The following is a 17,223-nucleotide window of genomic DNA, read 5'->3' on the forward strand; positions in this document are numbered from 1 at the left end:
ATGCAGAAAATGGTTATCGCTCATCCCATCATTTTGTCCATTATTAATGTAAATTTCTTTATTTTAAGCGCATTTCGTCGCTTTAAAAAGAATTCTACACTGATTTCAAATTCAATCTCCTAATTTATTCAATATATCAGAATGCGGCTGACTCGCATTAGTGCATAATCGTCAACAGCAAAATATCGTCAGGAAACTTCGTCGATAATAGAGTTAACCAGTTAATGCCATCTGACGTCACAAGCTTCGAGCAAGACTTCACATTCATATCTCTTCGGTAAAATTAACGGGATTACTTCCTGTTTATGTTGTGATCTCTGTGCATTCTCCACATCATTTGCGCTACAATTAACACATTCTTTGCATTTTAAGTGTTGTAATAGAATAGCGCATCAAAGTAGGTGAAGGCTAGTCATTTACGTAATTGTACTGCATTGTTTTCCTTCCGTTCATCTCTAGTAAAGATGAGGATCTAGCCCCTGTGGCGTAAAAAACCAAATATAGATTATTATATGCCTTGCAAAGAAGCCAAATGAGCAATTTTGCGACAATCCTCTAACAGAAACGGCGCATGCCAACACTTTGTCTTGAACCAGTTTTCAGCTGAGACACTGGAACTGCTTCCTAAGCAGATTAACCGAACTTATTAAACCACGTCAATGTAAAATAATATTTTTAATTTGTCGAATGACTGAGAAGTGATACACGTATCAAACAATCCCAAAATTATATTAAAATAAGCGCACTAAAAGTTACAAAGCCATCAAAAAAAAATTGATGCCTTAATTACTTAACCGATCGCTGGCATAGCCCGAAAGGTAGGAATGCAAACAACAAACAGCTGACTTGCTACCCTGTTACACGAACCCTTTAAGTCCCCTCTAGTACAACGACTTCAAAATACAGACATCAATCAATGTAACTCCAATTTAACTCTGCTTTCAGCTCTAGGCCTTATCTCAGGAATAGCCTATAGAAGGATGAGGATTATCCATGATAGAAGGTAGTGAAATGGGTTGTTTTAGTCAAGATTTCTAATGGCTCAATTTTAACGTGTGCTAGGTTACACATGAGCACCATGGAATGTCAATAGTGCTTAGGGAAGGAACAATAAACAAATAGTGTCGTTTTCTACGTACGAGGACAAAAGAGGTCGCGCATTAAGCTGTGAAAATTGTAACTAATTGTATTACTAATTGCACAATACGTAGGTCCTCCTCTAGTAAAGCAGTGTCAGTACGAAAATCAGTAAACCAGAAATTAAAAAAAAAAAAACATAACAATTTTAAAAAGTGAGGAAGAGATTAAGCTAGAAGACAATCACAAATTTTATCTGAAAGCATCGCAAGGAACAGTGCGACAAAATATTTAGCAAATTTGAAAACCATGAATTTTATTTAGACAGTGGCTGCTGTTGTTGATCATATTATTCTTTTCTTAAATTAGTGTGACATTTACTAGAAATGAACTCCGACAGATGACTTACCACACACAAATACAGAAAAAAAAGAATAGAAACATAGTTGGAGCTTATGAAGTAAGTCCTTCGAATAACTTTGATTTCTCCTTCCAGAGACAGTGGTAACTATTGTAAAAGAATATCAGTTCACTTGTAGATGCTTCCGAAGAGAAAACAAAAGAGAAAGATTCAGATCTGGACTCACGTTCCTAATAAGCCAGCAATTTGTGCAGCGGTGAGCTGTTGCAGTTCTTGTTGTTGTGCTGGCGACAACTCGACTCCTTCGTTTTCCTTCCCGTCCAAATCTGGTAAGTATCTGCCGATTCCAGCTGGAAATACAACGTAAAACAATGATCAAAGTGTTTTTACGCTATGATGTTCAGTCAAATGGACTATTTAAAAGCAGATTTTAGAGCACTTTTGCAGAAAATCTGCAAAAGACAACGAAAAACACTTCCGCGATCCTACAAAAATATAGAGAATTTGAACCACTACTTTAGTCATTAGATAAACAGAAAGAAATAAGTTCCAGGTTCAGAGGATGAACTCACCCGCTTGTCGTTGCTGCAGTGCTGAGATCATGCTTAACAACGTTAACGCAGTGCTGAAACGAACTGCTCGAAAAAAGATCGAAAAACGCCACGATAGCAAGGAAAACCGAAAAACAAGAGATACAGAACTTGTCATTGGCTTGAATGCGCGAAATGCGCTGCAAAGAATGTGCTATTAGCACATAATTGAAGGTTCAAAGCAAAACACAACACAAAACAGCACAGCCAACCGATCGTTTTCCAGCTGATGTCGGAAGTATGCCGCCGAAGAGTGCGAAGAATTGCAAAGTTGATGAGCGCCGAAATTTTGCATATCTGATATTTGTAAAAATGTATTTATATATAAAACAAATTATCAATGAACAACTATCAAGATTGGAGATTCTTAGCAAACGAATGCGATAAGCGCACTCCTGTACGTGACATCCTGCAAGAAATGATTTCTTTTTCATACGGACAAGAAAAAGAAAACACCGTGAAGAATCCGAGAAGTAAAAAGCAAATTAAAACACTGGCGGAGCTTATAAGAAATAAAAAAAAATGTGACGAAATAACTCGAAATTGGAACTGACTCCTGCTTAACTACTATTGTTTACGAAACAAACACCACAATTACGGAAAAGCACTTATCTGTAACTAATAGAGTTATGAATACAATATGTAGGCAAAGATTTCGTTAACGTTTGACGAGGCACGCCCTCACTCTCTCTCACTCGAAAAAAAAGTGCCGTGTTACACGCGCGTTCGCACCACAAAACTATACCAAAATCAGAGCTCGGCATCACTTCCCTGTAAATCCATCACAAAAATCTCAAGCAAACCTTTCTTCCCTAGAACTGCCGCATCTTTATTTCGCCTAGCTGACGATGTGGTTTTCTGATTGAATATTGATTGTGACGACGAAGATAGCTCGTCCGCACTAGGAAAAAGAAAATTTACGAAAAAAAAAACAGTGAGAATATCCAGAACCAATTCACCTGCCCACTAAAGGCATTCCCTGATCGAAATGCCGCAGATCACATTGTTCGATTGGCAGATTCAGAGCAGCTGGATAGGCTGGCAGCGGCCCTACACTTGCAGACATCACCGGTGCCGCATAGGTGGTGATCGGCACTGCAGTCGAGTGAACGCTGGATGCGGCACCGCATGAACTGCCACGAAATCTAAACCACATCTACTAAAATACTACTGTACGCGTTGTTTAACACCACTCAGCCAGTTCAATGAATCCAGTATTTTTTAATTTTTGTACTCTTTTGTTTTTGTTTTGCTTCGGAGTTCAATTTATTAGCAAAAAAAAATAGGCCAGTTTCAACCTACTGACACAAAAAAGGCTCTACTAATATAAAGAGATCAAAACTATGAGAAAGTGGCAGTGAGTTGAATCCGCCCGTTTAATGGATTCACAATTCTTCGCGTTTTATTTTCCAAAAACCCAACTAGATGGCGAAGAACTTGAAGAATGTCGACAAACGCAGAAATTTGTGTAGAAAAATTCATTCTCGTAACAAGAACAAAGCCGTTCTGTCGATAAGAATGTCAGGAATGCTCCAGCACCATCTTCAACTGTTGTTTTAAGTACCAGGGCAGTGCAGCTTAGTTGTCATTACACAGCTAATTAGAAGGCAGCACATCACTGACATTACATATTTCCACTGCTTGGAACTTCTACCCCTACAAAACCATCTCTTTCCGATCATCACCTATTCCCTTAGCTGAAAAGGCACTTTAGAACGATTGTGTAGCCTTATGAACTATAGCAGCGGCCTTGTTACCGAAAAATTGTTTCGGCATCTGTGTATCTCTGAGTATGGAACGAAATCTAAGTGATTGCATTTTCGTAAAAACGTACACGGCGGTGTGAAAGTAGAACAATACTGAACAACTTCATAAACGAAATTAAGAAATAAGCTCAAATAAAACATGAAAATGTTAAATAAATTCAGTTTGATGAGATCTCTTTAAGCTTGTAAGAATTTTGAAATAAAAATTCATAGACAGTCTTCGTCAACAGCAAAATGATTTCGATCAATATTTATGTCCATAGTATCTTTCGGCTGTCTCTGTACAACAACGAAAAGCAGTAGTGATTTTTGAGAAACGTATAGGTGCCGTCAAACTTCGAAGTCATTGAAGAAGACAACGAAAATTTGCGAGAATTTACTTTTCATGAGTGTCGTTTGCGGGCGGAGCATTCTTGGCTTCTTCACCAACAATCAATACCTATCAAGAACAAAATCGTACGCGTGAAACACCGCACGCGGTGCATTAGTCCATAAAAAAAAGATTTGAAGTAAGCACCTATACTTCTCAGTGTTAGAGCAGCAAGATCACAACATTTCTTTTCATCTATCTCTTTTTTGGAAATATTGATGAATGTCAAGATAAAAACGGCACGACCAGACAGAATCGAAAACAATGTCACAATTATGGTAGCGCCAATACCCGCATCTTGTGTGGCTACTTCCCCGGAGAGCGAGATGTACGGGCAGTGCGCTATCGTCCGTAATGTCTGCTACAACTCCGAATCACACCTTACCACATATGCAATACCGAAAAAAACATGGTCTTACGTCAATGTATCGTCATCGCAAGGTTATAGGCACGATCGAACTCGTTTTTGTGACATTCTGGAGTGGGGAAAAAAGAAAAAATATACTTACTGAGATACAGGAGCTGTGCCAGCCGCCACATACGTTACATTGTTCTCACTATTGTCATCAAACTCTTCAAGCTTCGAGTGCACGGAAAATGAGGCACTTGGGTGTAGATGAGCTAGAGCAACGACTCTACGAAAAATTCAACTTCCAACGAAAAAAGAGAACTAACTACTCTCACTATCATCGCCATGCCTATTGCTTCCTGACGACCTATGATCACGTTTCGTAGACGACCGCGACCGATTGGAGCCCAGTGACACATTACTACCGGACCATGAATGCTGTCTTCTGCAACTGTTATATGGAGCACACGACCATACTGTACAAAAATGCTGTTACCGCGTACAGCAATCCGTTAACTGAATGGGGATGCATTAAGTTGTCATATTGTGCTGGTTGCTGTTGTATACGATACACCTCTACGTCATTGTTTCGATGTCTTGATCGACGACTATGATCGTACGCTAGAATCTTTATCATCTAAACATGCAAAATGAGAAACGAAAACGACAACAAGGTAAGTTCATCTGACGACATCACGATGGGACAGTAATGTCATGATGGATTTTAAACAACCTGTAGATTGCTGCGCAGCAGAGAACGCTGTTAGTTACTAAAGTGGTGAAAAAAAAACAAGATAATAAACAAAACGGCGAAACTAAATGTGGCTAAACCAAATTGCTCCATGTTTGATCAGTTATCAAATGTTCCAACACATTAAGTGGTGAGATTTGCAATGTAGTGCATCTAGACAATTTCTTATTTCACTACTTCGTATGTAGCTGTGAATTTAAAGGATCGGAGCATGGTTACAGTCACCTGCGTCATCGCACCACAGCAGCAACACAGCTGTGTCGAGCGTGAGGCGCATAGTCGGGTCAAAACGACATGAATCACGAGTGTAGTTGCCGTGCATTTGCTTACACGCTCGGAACAGCGCGGTGGAAGGAGCCGTTGCAATCGAGGTGGGACTGTCGCAAACTGCAGCGAAGGGTGGTGCCAGCAAGGGTTTCACCACGCTCCTAACCGCTACGCTCCACCGAAGTGCCTCGAGAGAAGCCGCGTATGCAATTGCGTACGCGCTTCATGTCGTTTTAACCCTACTGTACTGATGCATCGATTGAAAAAGTCAATGAGAAAGTTCTGGCGTGATCATAATTTGACAATAAATTATGTCACAATAGACTGATCATAAAGAAAAAAAAAAAACCAAACACCTTCCTATAACAAAACTTCCTCAACAGAGCTACTTCGAAGTGGAGTGAGAAGTGTCGGGTAAGCAGTGCACAATTTCAATTTACGAGTAAAACAAAACACTAGCCTTTCACCGTAGGGCGGCGAACATATGGATTTTTTTCTTGGCAAACGAAAGCTTACAGTTATAGTGTCCTCTGCGATATCGTGAATTGATCACTGTTCCATAGTGTACTGTAGATGACGAAACTCTATTCTCAGTCATTTCACCTAGTATAGGAAAAAACCAGATCCACTAAAGAAACCATAGTGTAGAAGTACAACATAAAAGAATGAAAAGAGTGATAGTAGATAATTCAGCGTAAAATCACCTGAATTTGTATAATCTTTATAGCCAGAAACTCTATGTCGATGACTGCTGCTACATGTCTTAGCTGTTGAAACAGATTCTGGAACGAATTTCTAAAAAATTGAAGAGAAAGTTTTCGTCATAAGCACACACTCTATACATTAATGACAATTCCATGAACCTTAATAAGTAGCTAATGTAGTTGTAAGAAATATTCCTCAAAAGTAGGTCTACACAGATCTTCTGCAGTAAAAAATGATAATTATTGACTAGGAAAGAACATAAAGATGTTATGAATAGAAGAGGTATAACTCAATAAATGAATAAATAAAATAACTTAGATCGCCAAAAAAAAAACAATTGCAACAGGTTGGTTGATGTAGAAATGGGTGGAGGCTATCGAGTTTATTATCTCGCAACTGCCTTTCCCCATTAATTTGAATGAGTTTCATTTTAAAAGGTGAATTGCACACAGGGCTGTTGTAGCGCAGTAGAAAAATGCGGCGCTGATGCCGCAAGGTCGATGGTTCAAAATCGTCCTAGTGCCAACCAAGCCTTTCATTCTTCTGGGATCCATAAACGGGAGCGAGAATTGTCTGGGAAGATAGAAACACTGACTTAACACATCGGCTAGCGCCCGCAAGTCATTGTATGAGCCAACACGCGTTTCAAAATCTCATCAAACTACAGGGAAGAAAACGTAGGCGCATCCCGAGAGGATTGATAAGTAATTGACTTTATCCTTTTAATTGCATACATGCAAAAGTTGCGAAATAAGTGACGAAAATTCGCAAAAAAAAAAACTAATTAAGCAAGGAAAAAGAATTTGTAAACTTCAGCTGTCGAATTTGAAAATGGAGCCACAAAGAAATGCGCCCAGTTTTAAAATATTAATGTTTTGAAGAAGACTCGATTACTCACATGATTATGGCACCCCACGCAGTATCAATACCTATTTTCACCCCACTGTCACAGTGATGTTCAGGCGACAAAGTCTATTAATTATCCTCGTTAAGAGACAAAAGTCATGTAAGGAGAGCAACTAACGCATATGTCGACACCCGGCAATGATACAGGTTACTGAAATTGGTAATTTTTAGAAGAAAAACACCACATTTCCAGCTAAAACGTACGTGACAGAGAAGGACACATCAACGTTCTTATAGTTGTAGTCGGGTCATAACGAGATGAAGCACGGTGCATTTGCGTACGTGCTCCAAACGGTGCCGTGGAGGCAGCAGTTGGAACCGAGGTGGGACCTTCGTATACTGCAGCGATGGATGGTGCCAACAAGGGTCCCAGTGCGCTATTACCCGCTACGCCCCTCCGCACCGCCTTGAGAGAAGCCGTTTACGTAATTCCACTGTGCTTTCTGTCGTTTTGACCCTACTATAAAAGAAGTGGAATTTATCGAAAAATACAAATCCACCAAAACCAAGCGGAAATCATATAGAATTAGGGAAAACGTAAAGATGATTTAGAAGCCCAACATAGTGAACGTAGATAAATTCGATAAGAACGTAGATATCAAGGAAATTACGAACCATCTGCGGTGGGGCCGCTTGAGTCGACACTGCTCTCGTCAGATTTCCATGAAGAGGTATGTCGCATAGTTTCCTTGAAATTCCATTATAAGAACACGTGAATCGGATTATGCAGAAAAAAATCTAAGGATTGACAGCGTTTGTAGAATAGAAAAAAGGGATTGGAGAACTGATCAACCCGACTGTCAGTGCTACCAGAAACGACAAGATTACTGATGTTCGAGAGCATTTTAAAACATTTTTACCGAGAAATCCCCACAAATATCAAATTCCTTTGCAATACTATTGGAATGAAATTTCTAAAATTCTGCAGATGATCTGTGCCATATATGGCTGCTAGGAATAGAGTTTGGGAAAAGTACTTACCATCTCAAGATGCTCACTGCTAGCAGGGAGCGGGCACAGCAAACACTGAGAAGAAGGCAGTATTGGGAACCAGACGAAGATTTCTCCAGACATTCTGTAACCACACCAAATAGAACAAAATTACAGGAAATCAAAAGAGTTGATCTACCTTTGAAAATGTTCACAGACCTGAGGATCGTACCTAAAGCGGTTCATATGTCTGCGGAAAAATGGAAAAAAACCTCACCTTATCTTACGTAATGAAATTGAATTTATATTGGATTCGCATATTTAATACTAATAGATCAAATTGCAGCGCATTTACAACCTTACCACGGGGAAATCTCTGGCCCAATCGATCAACGGTAACGCTGCAAGGAATGCAGTTGGTAACTTCTGCAATCCTCATTCGGACTTCGCACGCAAATTTGCACACTGATAGGGGATATAACCGATAAGAAATCATTCTCCGGCTTCATGACGACAACAAGTTATCCATGGCTACGCAAATTATCGACTGATGAGGTGCAAACAGGAAAAGGCGTGGCCAGAAAAATGAGTTCTCAGAAAAACGAGTTGTAGATCCGCCCGGAATCTTCATCTGTGTAAAGGTACAGACCTCGAGAAGAGTTTTGACATCAGAAATAATGTAAAGTAAAATAAAAATTACCTGATATCCAAGCAGCGTTGTTCTGGCGAGCTCTTGAAGCGTCTTCGTTGCGGGACGCTCATTCGCGGCGTGGCCGCTGCACGTCGCCAGGCGAGCGTCCCGCAATGAAGACGCCAGAGATACTTGAGAACGGCACACAGCATTGAGAGATTTTGACTACGTTATATGGAGTTTTTTTTTTTCTTTTTTTTTTGGTTTTTTTTTCTATGACGACGTTCTGAGGCAGAGCACGAGATCGAGTAACTCTGACTTCTGGATCAACATGCTTTAAGGCTCTCTTCTTCGGAGACAAGACAGTAAGTAACTCATAGCCTCCCATAGGTGAACTTTTACTTTGATAGAACGAAATTCTAGTAATTTAGCATCCTTTAAATGAACATTTAGGATTCGAATGTAAATGTGAAGCCCACTTGGGACGAATCTCGTGGGATCAGTTCAGTCCCAGTCGCTGTCCAAAGCTGTCTCATCTGAAGTCATGCAGTGGAATCCGCAAATCTGAACATAGAAATCACTACGATTACATTTTTCTGCATCCTTAAGTAATGAGGTACTTTCCTTCCACTTAGTCATTAAGCATTTTAAGGATAGAAGTGTAGTTGGGTGGTGCACTCGATCGCACGCTTGTTTCTGGAAGTAAATAACTAAGTTAGTCGGAGCCCTAAAACTTAAGCATTATTCTTTGGGGATCTCTGACGTAAGAACGTAGGCCGAAGCCACTAGGGGATAAAGATAAGAAAAAGAGGACAGATCTTCCAGAAATAATAGCGCGGTTGAGTGCCCTCCCCTGCCCCAACTATATTTTCCCATTTTCCTTATCTTTCTGTTTAGCTCCTATCATTGAGTGAGTACGTAAATTTTCGAAATCATTATCAAAGGAAATATCTGAAAGGTTCTATCGCAGCTGACATTAGTGGAATGGTTTATTGCTTGCGGTGGCATGACTCCATAAGGTGGTGATGTTGAAATGTTCGATTATCTTCGTTCTTGCATTAGTAACGGAATGCGACGCTTGGCACATTATATCAACTATCCCGAAAGGGGTAAGTTTAATTATATTCACACCTTTGCTATCCATAAAGCGGTAGTGAGTCGATTACGGATAGTTTATGTGTTGTATGCGTTGGTACAAAACTATGAACTTGGTACGGTTGCGTCCGCGTCAGCAGCTGCGCCCAGCGCGGCGTGGTGGAGCGTAGCGCTTAGAATCGAGAGGGGACCCTCATCCGTGAAGAAGTCCGAATGCACTTAGCGATGCTCCCACATCGATTCCAATCGCGACGCCTTGACCGCATACGCAACTACACCGACTACAAACCGTTTCGACTCGAGCATAGCAGTGTCTTATATCATTTCTCATTCATATACAATGCTTATGAGAAAGATTTGAAAAAAAAGAAGTAAATATTGCACCTCTTTGAGCGTAATCATCTATGTAATTGTCCAAAAATCAAAATTTCACGGTTTGTACCGTCCGTCTTTTACCATCTTTTACCAGGCCACCATATCGCACCGTAGCAGGGAAATACGATTGTAATAGAATTGGCTAATTTCACCAGTTATTTTTTCATTCCCCATTGATTTCCCATTCACAATCAATGCTTATCAAAGGCGTAGAACACATCACAAATCAATGTCCCCATTTTGGTCTCTGCGCAAAACTTCTCCGGTCGTTCCGCACAGAGAGCGAGTGAACAAAACTTTTCCTGCCGTTGTTGAGCAAAGACGAATATATAAAAAACAGTAGTATAATTGAGTAAAAACAACGTAGAGCTTGGTGCTAATGCGAAAGCGGCTGCGCTCCATGTAGGACCTACACTTATCACTGCACTTTGATTGCAGCAGGCGAGGGTCCCGCTTCAAGCGCTAGCTTCACGACGCCATTTCGAGCGCAATGCCTTACGCAGTTGCACTTGATTACTACTTAGTACCTTTCTAACTACTGTAAAACATTTGCAACCGATAGGATTCCGTCATTTCGGTGGAAATGAAAGTCATTATCAGTTGTATCACATGTTTCCTAGTTATTTTAACAATTGTACAAGGAAAAAGTTGCTCTGGTAGAGTTAAGCATATAGTATGCGTGTGATTCTTACACGGCTGCACTCTGCATCCACCACAAATGGAGTTGACCTCAACAATTCTCAAGCTGTTGTGATTTGACTCTTCGAGAGGCACAACACTTCGACGAGAGCATTGAACGATTAGCAAATGATTTTCTGTAGTAAAACATCGCAGGATGAGATGAGATGTTCCATGATATTTCCAAACTCTTAGTGACAGCATTAGTAAGAACTAATATCGCCAATTAATAACGTAAAGTTCAGAAAGAAGGAATATATTGACTAATTTGCAGTGGTTTTTCTCGCTTTCACGAAAAAAAACCTTGAAAAAAATGACGAAAAAGAATTTTTTTCTAAACCTACTCAACCTGAGGTTTGACCAGTTTTGAGGTCATAGCTCTCTATTTTTGAGCTCGATCACGTAGACGAGTAGTGGTTTCAAGTTCATTCCCTATACATAGCACCAATCACAGCTTCAGCGGTCTTATCGATTAGATGAGTAAATCGATTGGTGTCGGAAATTTTTTGTCTTGTTCAGTCGATTTAATTCGAATTCGATGATGATTCGAAGAAAAGGAAATTAATTAGCTAAAATTTTGCCTTCTTGCAGAGTGATAAGTTCTATAGCGAATGCCTTGCAATTTGTGAACACTTTTATTTCCTCTGTGTATTTTTCACATATTCATTTTCATTTCATTTTTCACTAAAAAAACGCTCACGACTTATTCCTCAAATTACTATCTCACATCAAATCTCTTTAAGCCAAAAAAAAGAGGATTCATCCACGTTTCCCTTGGAAATTAACAATGCAGAATCCATAAGAGAACCAGCTTCTTTTATATGACTCAACCGCATCTCCTTTTAGCTTTCTGATGATGGTGTGAAGGTTCAAGCAACAGTTACTTATTTGTTATCGTGGAATTCGGGACACACTGTGTGCCAAGGAAACAAAGCTCTTTCGCCCTTATCAGGTTATCTGGCGAATCCATCACAAAAGGTGAGTGCTGAGGTGTGAGAGGATAACTGCTGACGTACATAGGCGATCATAGCATCGTTTCCATCGATTCCTTTCCCTTACAATCATCAACCATGAAGTTGATGGAGGCACAAAAACCACAAAAAAAAATGATGAGGGATTACTAGATTTGGGTCATTGGTTCATGCATGACTGAGTTCTTGCTGATTCTTTGCTGATCCTTTGCTGATTTTTGTGCCTCCATCGCTTGTACTTTCGATAATTTTATCGTTCAAGGAACCTCTCTGTAAAATGATGACCAATAATCTTGCATGCAGAAGAGGGAAGGATTTGTTGTACGACAAGAACTGGATTCAGGTTATTGACGCTTTTTAAATTTATCGTAAAATAATCGTGAACGGTCTTTTGTGTTTGATGTTAGAGCGTGGAAACTCATCTGATCTCAATGTTTTTCAATACAATAAAAATCGAAAAATTGATTTTAACTTGGTTCTCGGAGAGTAACGCTCGATTTTACGGTTATTTTGCAGTTCACTATTTCTAGCCATAAGTTCAGTTCTTTAGAAAACACTACAGAAACATAAAAACAATGGAAAATTCGCCAACCCAAAGGAGAAGTGAGTTATTTATTTGTAAAAAAAAATAACAGAACACAGACATGGCGTACTGTTTCTATGTGATGTTATCACATCCATGATTGTTTTGACCGGAAAATGAGATCCGAGTATTTCCTTGGATGCTCGAGTACTCAAAAATCTTTAGTGTTTGTCAAAAGTTAGGAAAAATTCGAGAAACACTTCGTGCGTAGATCTCTAATTGTGAAATGGTTGCAGTGTTGAAAAGGAAATAGCCAATAAGTCGTGAGAGTTACGGCAAATTGTTGATAATAAATGTGAAACAAAGATTAATTTCTTCCATGATCTGTACTATGGCTGACTTTCCGACGTCGTCACCTTCTTCAAAATCTGTGAAGTCAGAATAACTGTAACGTATCGCTTGCTCTTTTCGCTGATCTCCAACGTTCGCACCATTTTCTTAACGAACTCGAAATCGTATGCGATGAGGTAGATGGCCTGAGAATGATCTTCTTGCGATCACCACGCAACTTCTAGAACCCTTCAGATATCTGATCTTTCGTGGAATCCCAGGTCGACAACATTGGCGTTTGTAGCATTCGAACTTCCAGCGCACATCTTCCTCAGTCACGTTCGTGACTTTACGGGGATTTCCATACCTGCGGCACGGTCGTTCCTGCCAGAACATTTCACTCGAGCGAGTCACTCATCAAATTTTTCCTTGGATTTCGATGCAAGGTCCAGCCACGTAGTAATCAGTGTGAAATCACGAAGGGTCAGCAAGTTAGCAGCACCCGCTGTGCTAATGAATAGCGAACTCCCGTTCGATTGGGTCCCACCACAATGAGTTTGAGACGATTTTTGCCTCCTCCATCACCGTCGACGGTGTTGTCCAAGTCTCTGACCTGTACAGCATGGTAGCGCGAATTGTGGATAGGTTGATCCGGTGGTGTCATGTCTGTTCAACTTTCTCTGTTATTTCTAACTTGCACTTTTAAAATTTGAGAAAATTTATCTTGAACAATTCAGATCTGCTGTTGACTGCGTTCTTTCATCGCTCAAATATACAACCACAAAAAAAGGTTAGCCTGCTAGTAGTATTGACAGCCAAACAATTTACAAACCTTTTACCAACACTGAGAACATGGTCTAACAAAAGAACCAGATATAAATTAATTAGAATCAAGAAAAATAAAACAAGACAGTGAAAGGCAAAAACAGCATGAATGACATTGTTTGGAGTCGATTCTCCCAAGCGATAGTAGAGCCTGGCCGAAAAGACTTGAGCCCGTATATAATAAATATGTCCTAGGGCAGATAAATACGATGGGACGAGTACCATCGCTGATTTCTTCTTTTCAATCTTGTTATCCAATACTATTTGGGTTTTTTTTCTGACGTAAACTGGGAGCAGCTGCACTTTGCTACAGGACCTAGCCAATTTTTGCAGAAGCAAATACATTGCAAATTTTAATTTGATAACAATAGCAAATAACAGAGGTACATTTTTCACCGATGCGGGGCGATGTAGGTAGCGACATTCCCGCCTGGATTTTTCTTCTCTTTTTTCGCGTCGCATTTAGCGCAGCAGCTCACGCTAAGCTTCACTTCGGTCTGGCTCTACTATAAAGGCTTCACTGTATTATAATTATGTCAAAACGATTTTACTGTCAGATGAGAACATCATTCACCGATAACTACTTCAGCTTCGATTGTTTATAACACGTATCGAGGATTCTAAAATACAAAACCTCCTAAAAAACGACGTGTGAAATAGCCTTAGTTTCTACGAGTCACCACCTTTGTACTCGCTCCTGTTCCCTCAGCAGTCTATCCATCGGTTTTACTTGAATAGGCCTCATGAGGAAACTTCATTGATTAACGAGTGCAAAGGTGGCGCGTTCTAACGCACCGCAGAAGAACTAAGGCTGTTTTCCAGGACGAGTAGAGTGAATTGCGCGCTGCTACGCTCATACTCGATATCCACAGCCACGAATTCTACATTGTCCGTGAGACAATCCAAACATCGAAAATTTCATAACTCGCCGCCTGTGAAAAAAGTAGACGTTTTATGATAAGCTCATTTAGGCGTAACTAAGCCTAAGTATACAACTACAAGAAAATCTGCAAAAACAACTGCAAGAAGACCTGCAACCTACAAGAGAACCTCCCCTGCAAGGAGAACTACAACAACATCTACAAGGAGACCTACAACAACATCTACAAGGAGACCTACAACAACATCTACAAGGAGACCTACAACAACAACAACTACGAGAAGGACCACAAAAATAATCATGGGTACAACTGAAACGACCACGGAAGCTACTACAGCTCCATTTCTTGAAGAGACTTCTCCTCAAGATTCTGTTGGAGACTTGAACACTCCAAGTGATCAACAATCACGCTACGAATACGGTATCTTTTTCTCATTAAGTTTCAAGAAAGAAAATGTTTTCGAAATACAATCGCAGTTTGGTGGAAAAAAAAGCTAATTTTACTTTCCGTAACCGGAAATTAACGAAAAAGTGGAAAAATTTCACGAATACACGCAATCTTTTCCATGGTCCCATACGTTGAATCAATTCGATTGTACTTGTCGTTATAAACATTAAAAAAAATTAAAACTTAGTTGAGGGAAGGTTCTGCTACGTTGATACGTACGATGGATTCGTCTAATACACACACAGGGGCCGCAACCTAGAGTGCGTAGAATTTTTGACAGATCGTTTAGAAACAGTCGTTTTGAGTTCTGTCACTGAAGCCAGCAGTAAATGAATGAAAAGATTACGAGATGAGGATAATTGGATTAAAAGTAGTTTTTTTTTTCTTGCAGAAACAACACATTCAGCCGATCAGCTAAAGAAGACTGGCGGTGAAACAGTTGTACGTAAACTCCACAAGGAGAAAACTCCTAATACGTGAGGGTTTTTTTTTTTAAATATGCCATGACATTATCCTAACTAAAAATTTTAACCTATTTCAGCGTGCTCTATGTGATCATCATGTGCTGTCTAATCGCTGTACAGTTGGCTCTCGTATTTCTCTTAATTCTAACGGTTCGATATATGAAAAGAGGCCGTAAGAGCGTTAAACAATCGCCTACGCAGCCTGGAACTAATCCTCAATCTACCATAGCTCCTCCAAACCCGTCATCACAGAATAAAGCACCCACCCAACCACGATCCTATGCATCGGATCCATGGCAAGGCCAGCAATCGAAACAGAACGCATAACTACTAATTTTCATAAAGCACATAGTCGCCAAGTTAAATCATCATGAAGAGAAAACTATTTTAAAACGGTAATCTATGCGACCTTTAATGGAATCGAAGAGCTAGGCTAACACTTTTATTGGTTTCTATTTGTGCAATTTTTATGCGAATATCAATGAATTTTTCTGTGATTCTACTGTTCGCAGAAGTTTGGTTGTTGTGAATTTTCCAGAGAAAAAAAAAAAACAATTGTGAGATAGATTCTGGAAGATTCAAGCTAGAATATGAATCGTGTTATGTGATTTGTGAAACTTATTTATTTGTGTCTCCACTCCACTTAGGACCAACAACAAACGCATGAGGTTACCAAACTTTAATATTCTCAAAGGTTCGCAATTGTTGGGAGTACTGTAAAATAAAGATGAAGCTACGGTAATGACTCCGAAACATTAATCAGAACACCACAGGGCCAACTTCATAATCAATACTCATTGTTCCTAAATACTTCATACTTTACCTTGCTCTATTTATCAAACTCAGGCTGAAGTTTGAAGAATTTTTCAATTTAGTCATGTAGAAAGTTCTTGGATTGGTTCATTTGCTCTTTCCTTATACTCGTTGGGCACAATTCTTCGTCACGACAGTTGGAATTCGTAAACAAAAACAGCGTTGTATTTCAATTCATGCAACGATTTATCGTACCAAACTTCGAATTCGAGTCGCTATCATATCTTGAAATGGAGGAAACAGAAACATGTATTGAAAATGCATTCGTCGCATCACGAATGCAGTACGGATGCGTTTCGGGAAAACACCACACCAGCATCCAACACACAACATTACTTCGTCCAGGAGGTGCACACGCACGTGTTCTCGCCATTTTTCATGTACGATTTTCCTACGAGAAAAAAAAACTACATCCACAGAATATGTGAAGACCTTGTTATGGACATACTTTATTGTCTAGATTTTAAGGAAATGCAATTTTTGTATGAAAACCTTATTTTCAGACTCATATTCAAAAAATATTGGCAAAGTGAAGTCCTTAGAAAAATCGCCCAGAATTTCAGTCAAATCCGTAATTCCGTAATTCTTCCGTAATCGATCATCGGGATCATTCTTACCACTTTTTAATGGAATCGTAAACATCTCATGTAGCTCAGATTTGTAGTAACCAATAGCCGAGCTTATAGAAGAATTCTACTCGCGCAGGGATCAAAGTAATTCAGGAAGTTTTGACTCAGTTGTTCTCCAAACATAAACATCTTCTGAGAATTCCTTGACATCGAATTGATCCTATCGAATGGAATCCTATCCAGTATTGCGAAATCTTGGAAAATTTCTCCAGAAAACAATCAATTTCCAGTAATTTTGCGATGAATATTTCTTTATACAAAAGTGCTATTGTTACAACGTTTCTGGGATTTCCTTGAGGAATATGTTTGGATCAGTTCTCTGTGTGTTGGTTGCTTTGCTACTTTTCTGGTGTATTTATTTCCTGAAAATCACATGGATAACTCTTTTCTCTGTTCCATCTCTCTGGAACGTATTTTCTATTGCTTTCAATTGCTGTACGTGTGATGAAGAACTTTTCGGCGAAGGTGCGCTATTCCACTGTTATGATG

At 39.6% G+C, this 17,223-nt stretch overlaps 2 protein-coding genes across 4 annotated transcripts; one reads left to right on the top strand and one right to left on the bottom strand.

Annotated features, from left to right (window-relative positions):
* Nucleotides 1-221: 221 nt before the first annotated feature.
* Nucleotides 222-8,915, bottom strand: RB195_004117 (uncharacterized protein; the record flags this gene model as incomplete). Of its 3 annotated transcripts, none has more annotated exons than XM_064179239.1 (15): nt 222-342; nt 1,665-1,788; nt 2,011-2,063; nt 2,241-2,325; nt 2,832-2,929; nt 2,988-3,173; nt 4,674-4,785; nt 4,849-4,958; nt 5,017-5,134; nt 6,048-6,134; nt 6,236-6,313; nt 7,758-7,830; nt 8,124-8,217; nt 8,272-8,304; nt 8,773-8,915. In XM_064179239.1, the coding sequence occupies 15 exons, from the start codon at nt 8,913-8,915 to the stop codon at nt 222-224; spliced, it is 1,515 nt and encodes a 504-aa protein (XP_064033108.1). The 3 variants fall into 3 exon arrangements, with proteins under 3 accessions (XP_064033108.1, XP_064033109.1, XP_064033110.1); XM_064179240.1 differs by having other exon boundaries at nt 4,840-4,958; XM_064179238.1 differs by lacking the exon at nt 8,773-8,915 and having other exon boundaries at nt 4,840-4,958; nt 8,272-8,318.
* Nucleotides 8,916-9,728: 813 nt separating this feature from the next.
* On the top strand, nt 9,729-15,619 carry RB195_004118 (uncharacterized protein; the record flags this gene model as incomplete). The annotated part of the gene is made up of 8 exons (XM_064179258.1): nt 9,729-9,812; nt 11,698-11,829; nt 12,085-12,165; nt 12,373-12,425; nt 13,413-13,465; nt 14,472-14,801; nt 15,220-15,304; nt 15,370-15,619. 8 exons carry the CDS (start codon nt 9,729-9,731, stop codon nt 15,617-15,619), a joined length of 1,068 nt encoding a protein of 355 aa, XP_064033111.1.
* Between the last annotated feature and the right edge of the window lie 1,604 nt (nt 15,620-17,223).

The sequence above is a fragment of the Necator americanus genome, chromosome I (assembly GCF_031761385.1).
Source record: "Necator americanus strain Aroian chromosome I, whole genome shotgun sequence".
Lineage (NCBI taxonomy): Eukaryota > Metazoa > Nematoda > Chromadorea > Rhabditida > Ancylostomatidae > Necator > Necator americanus.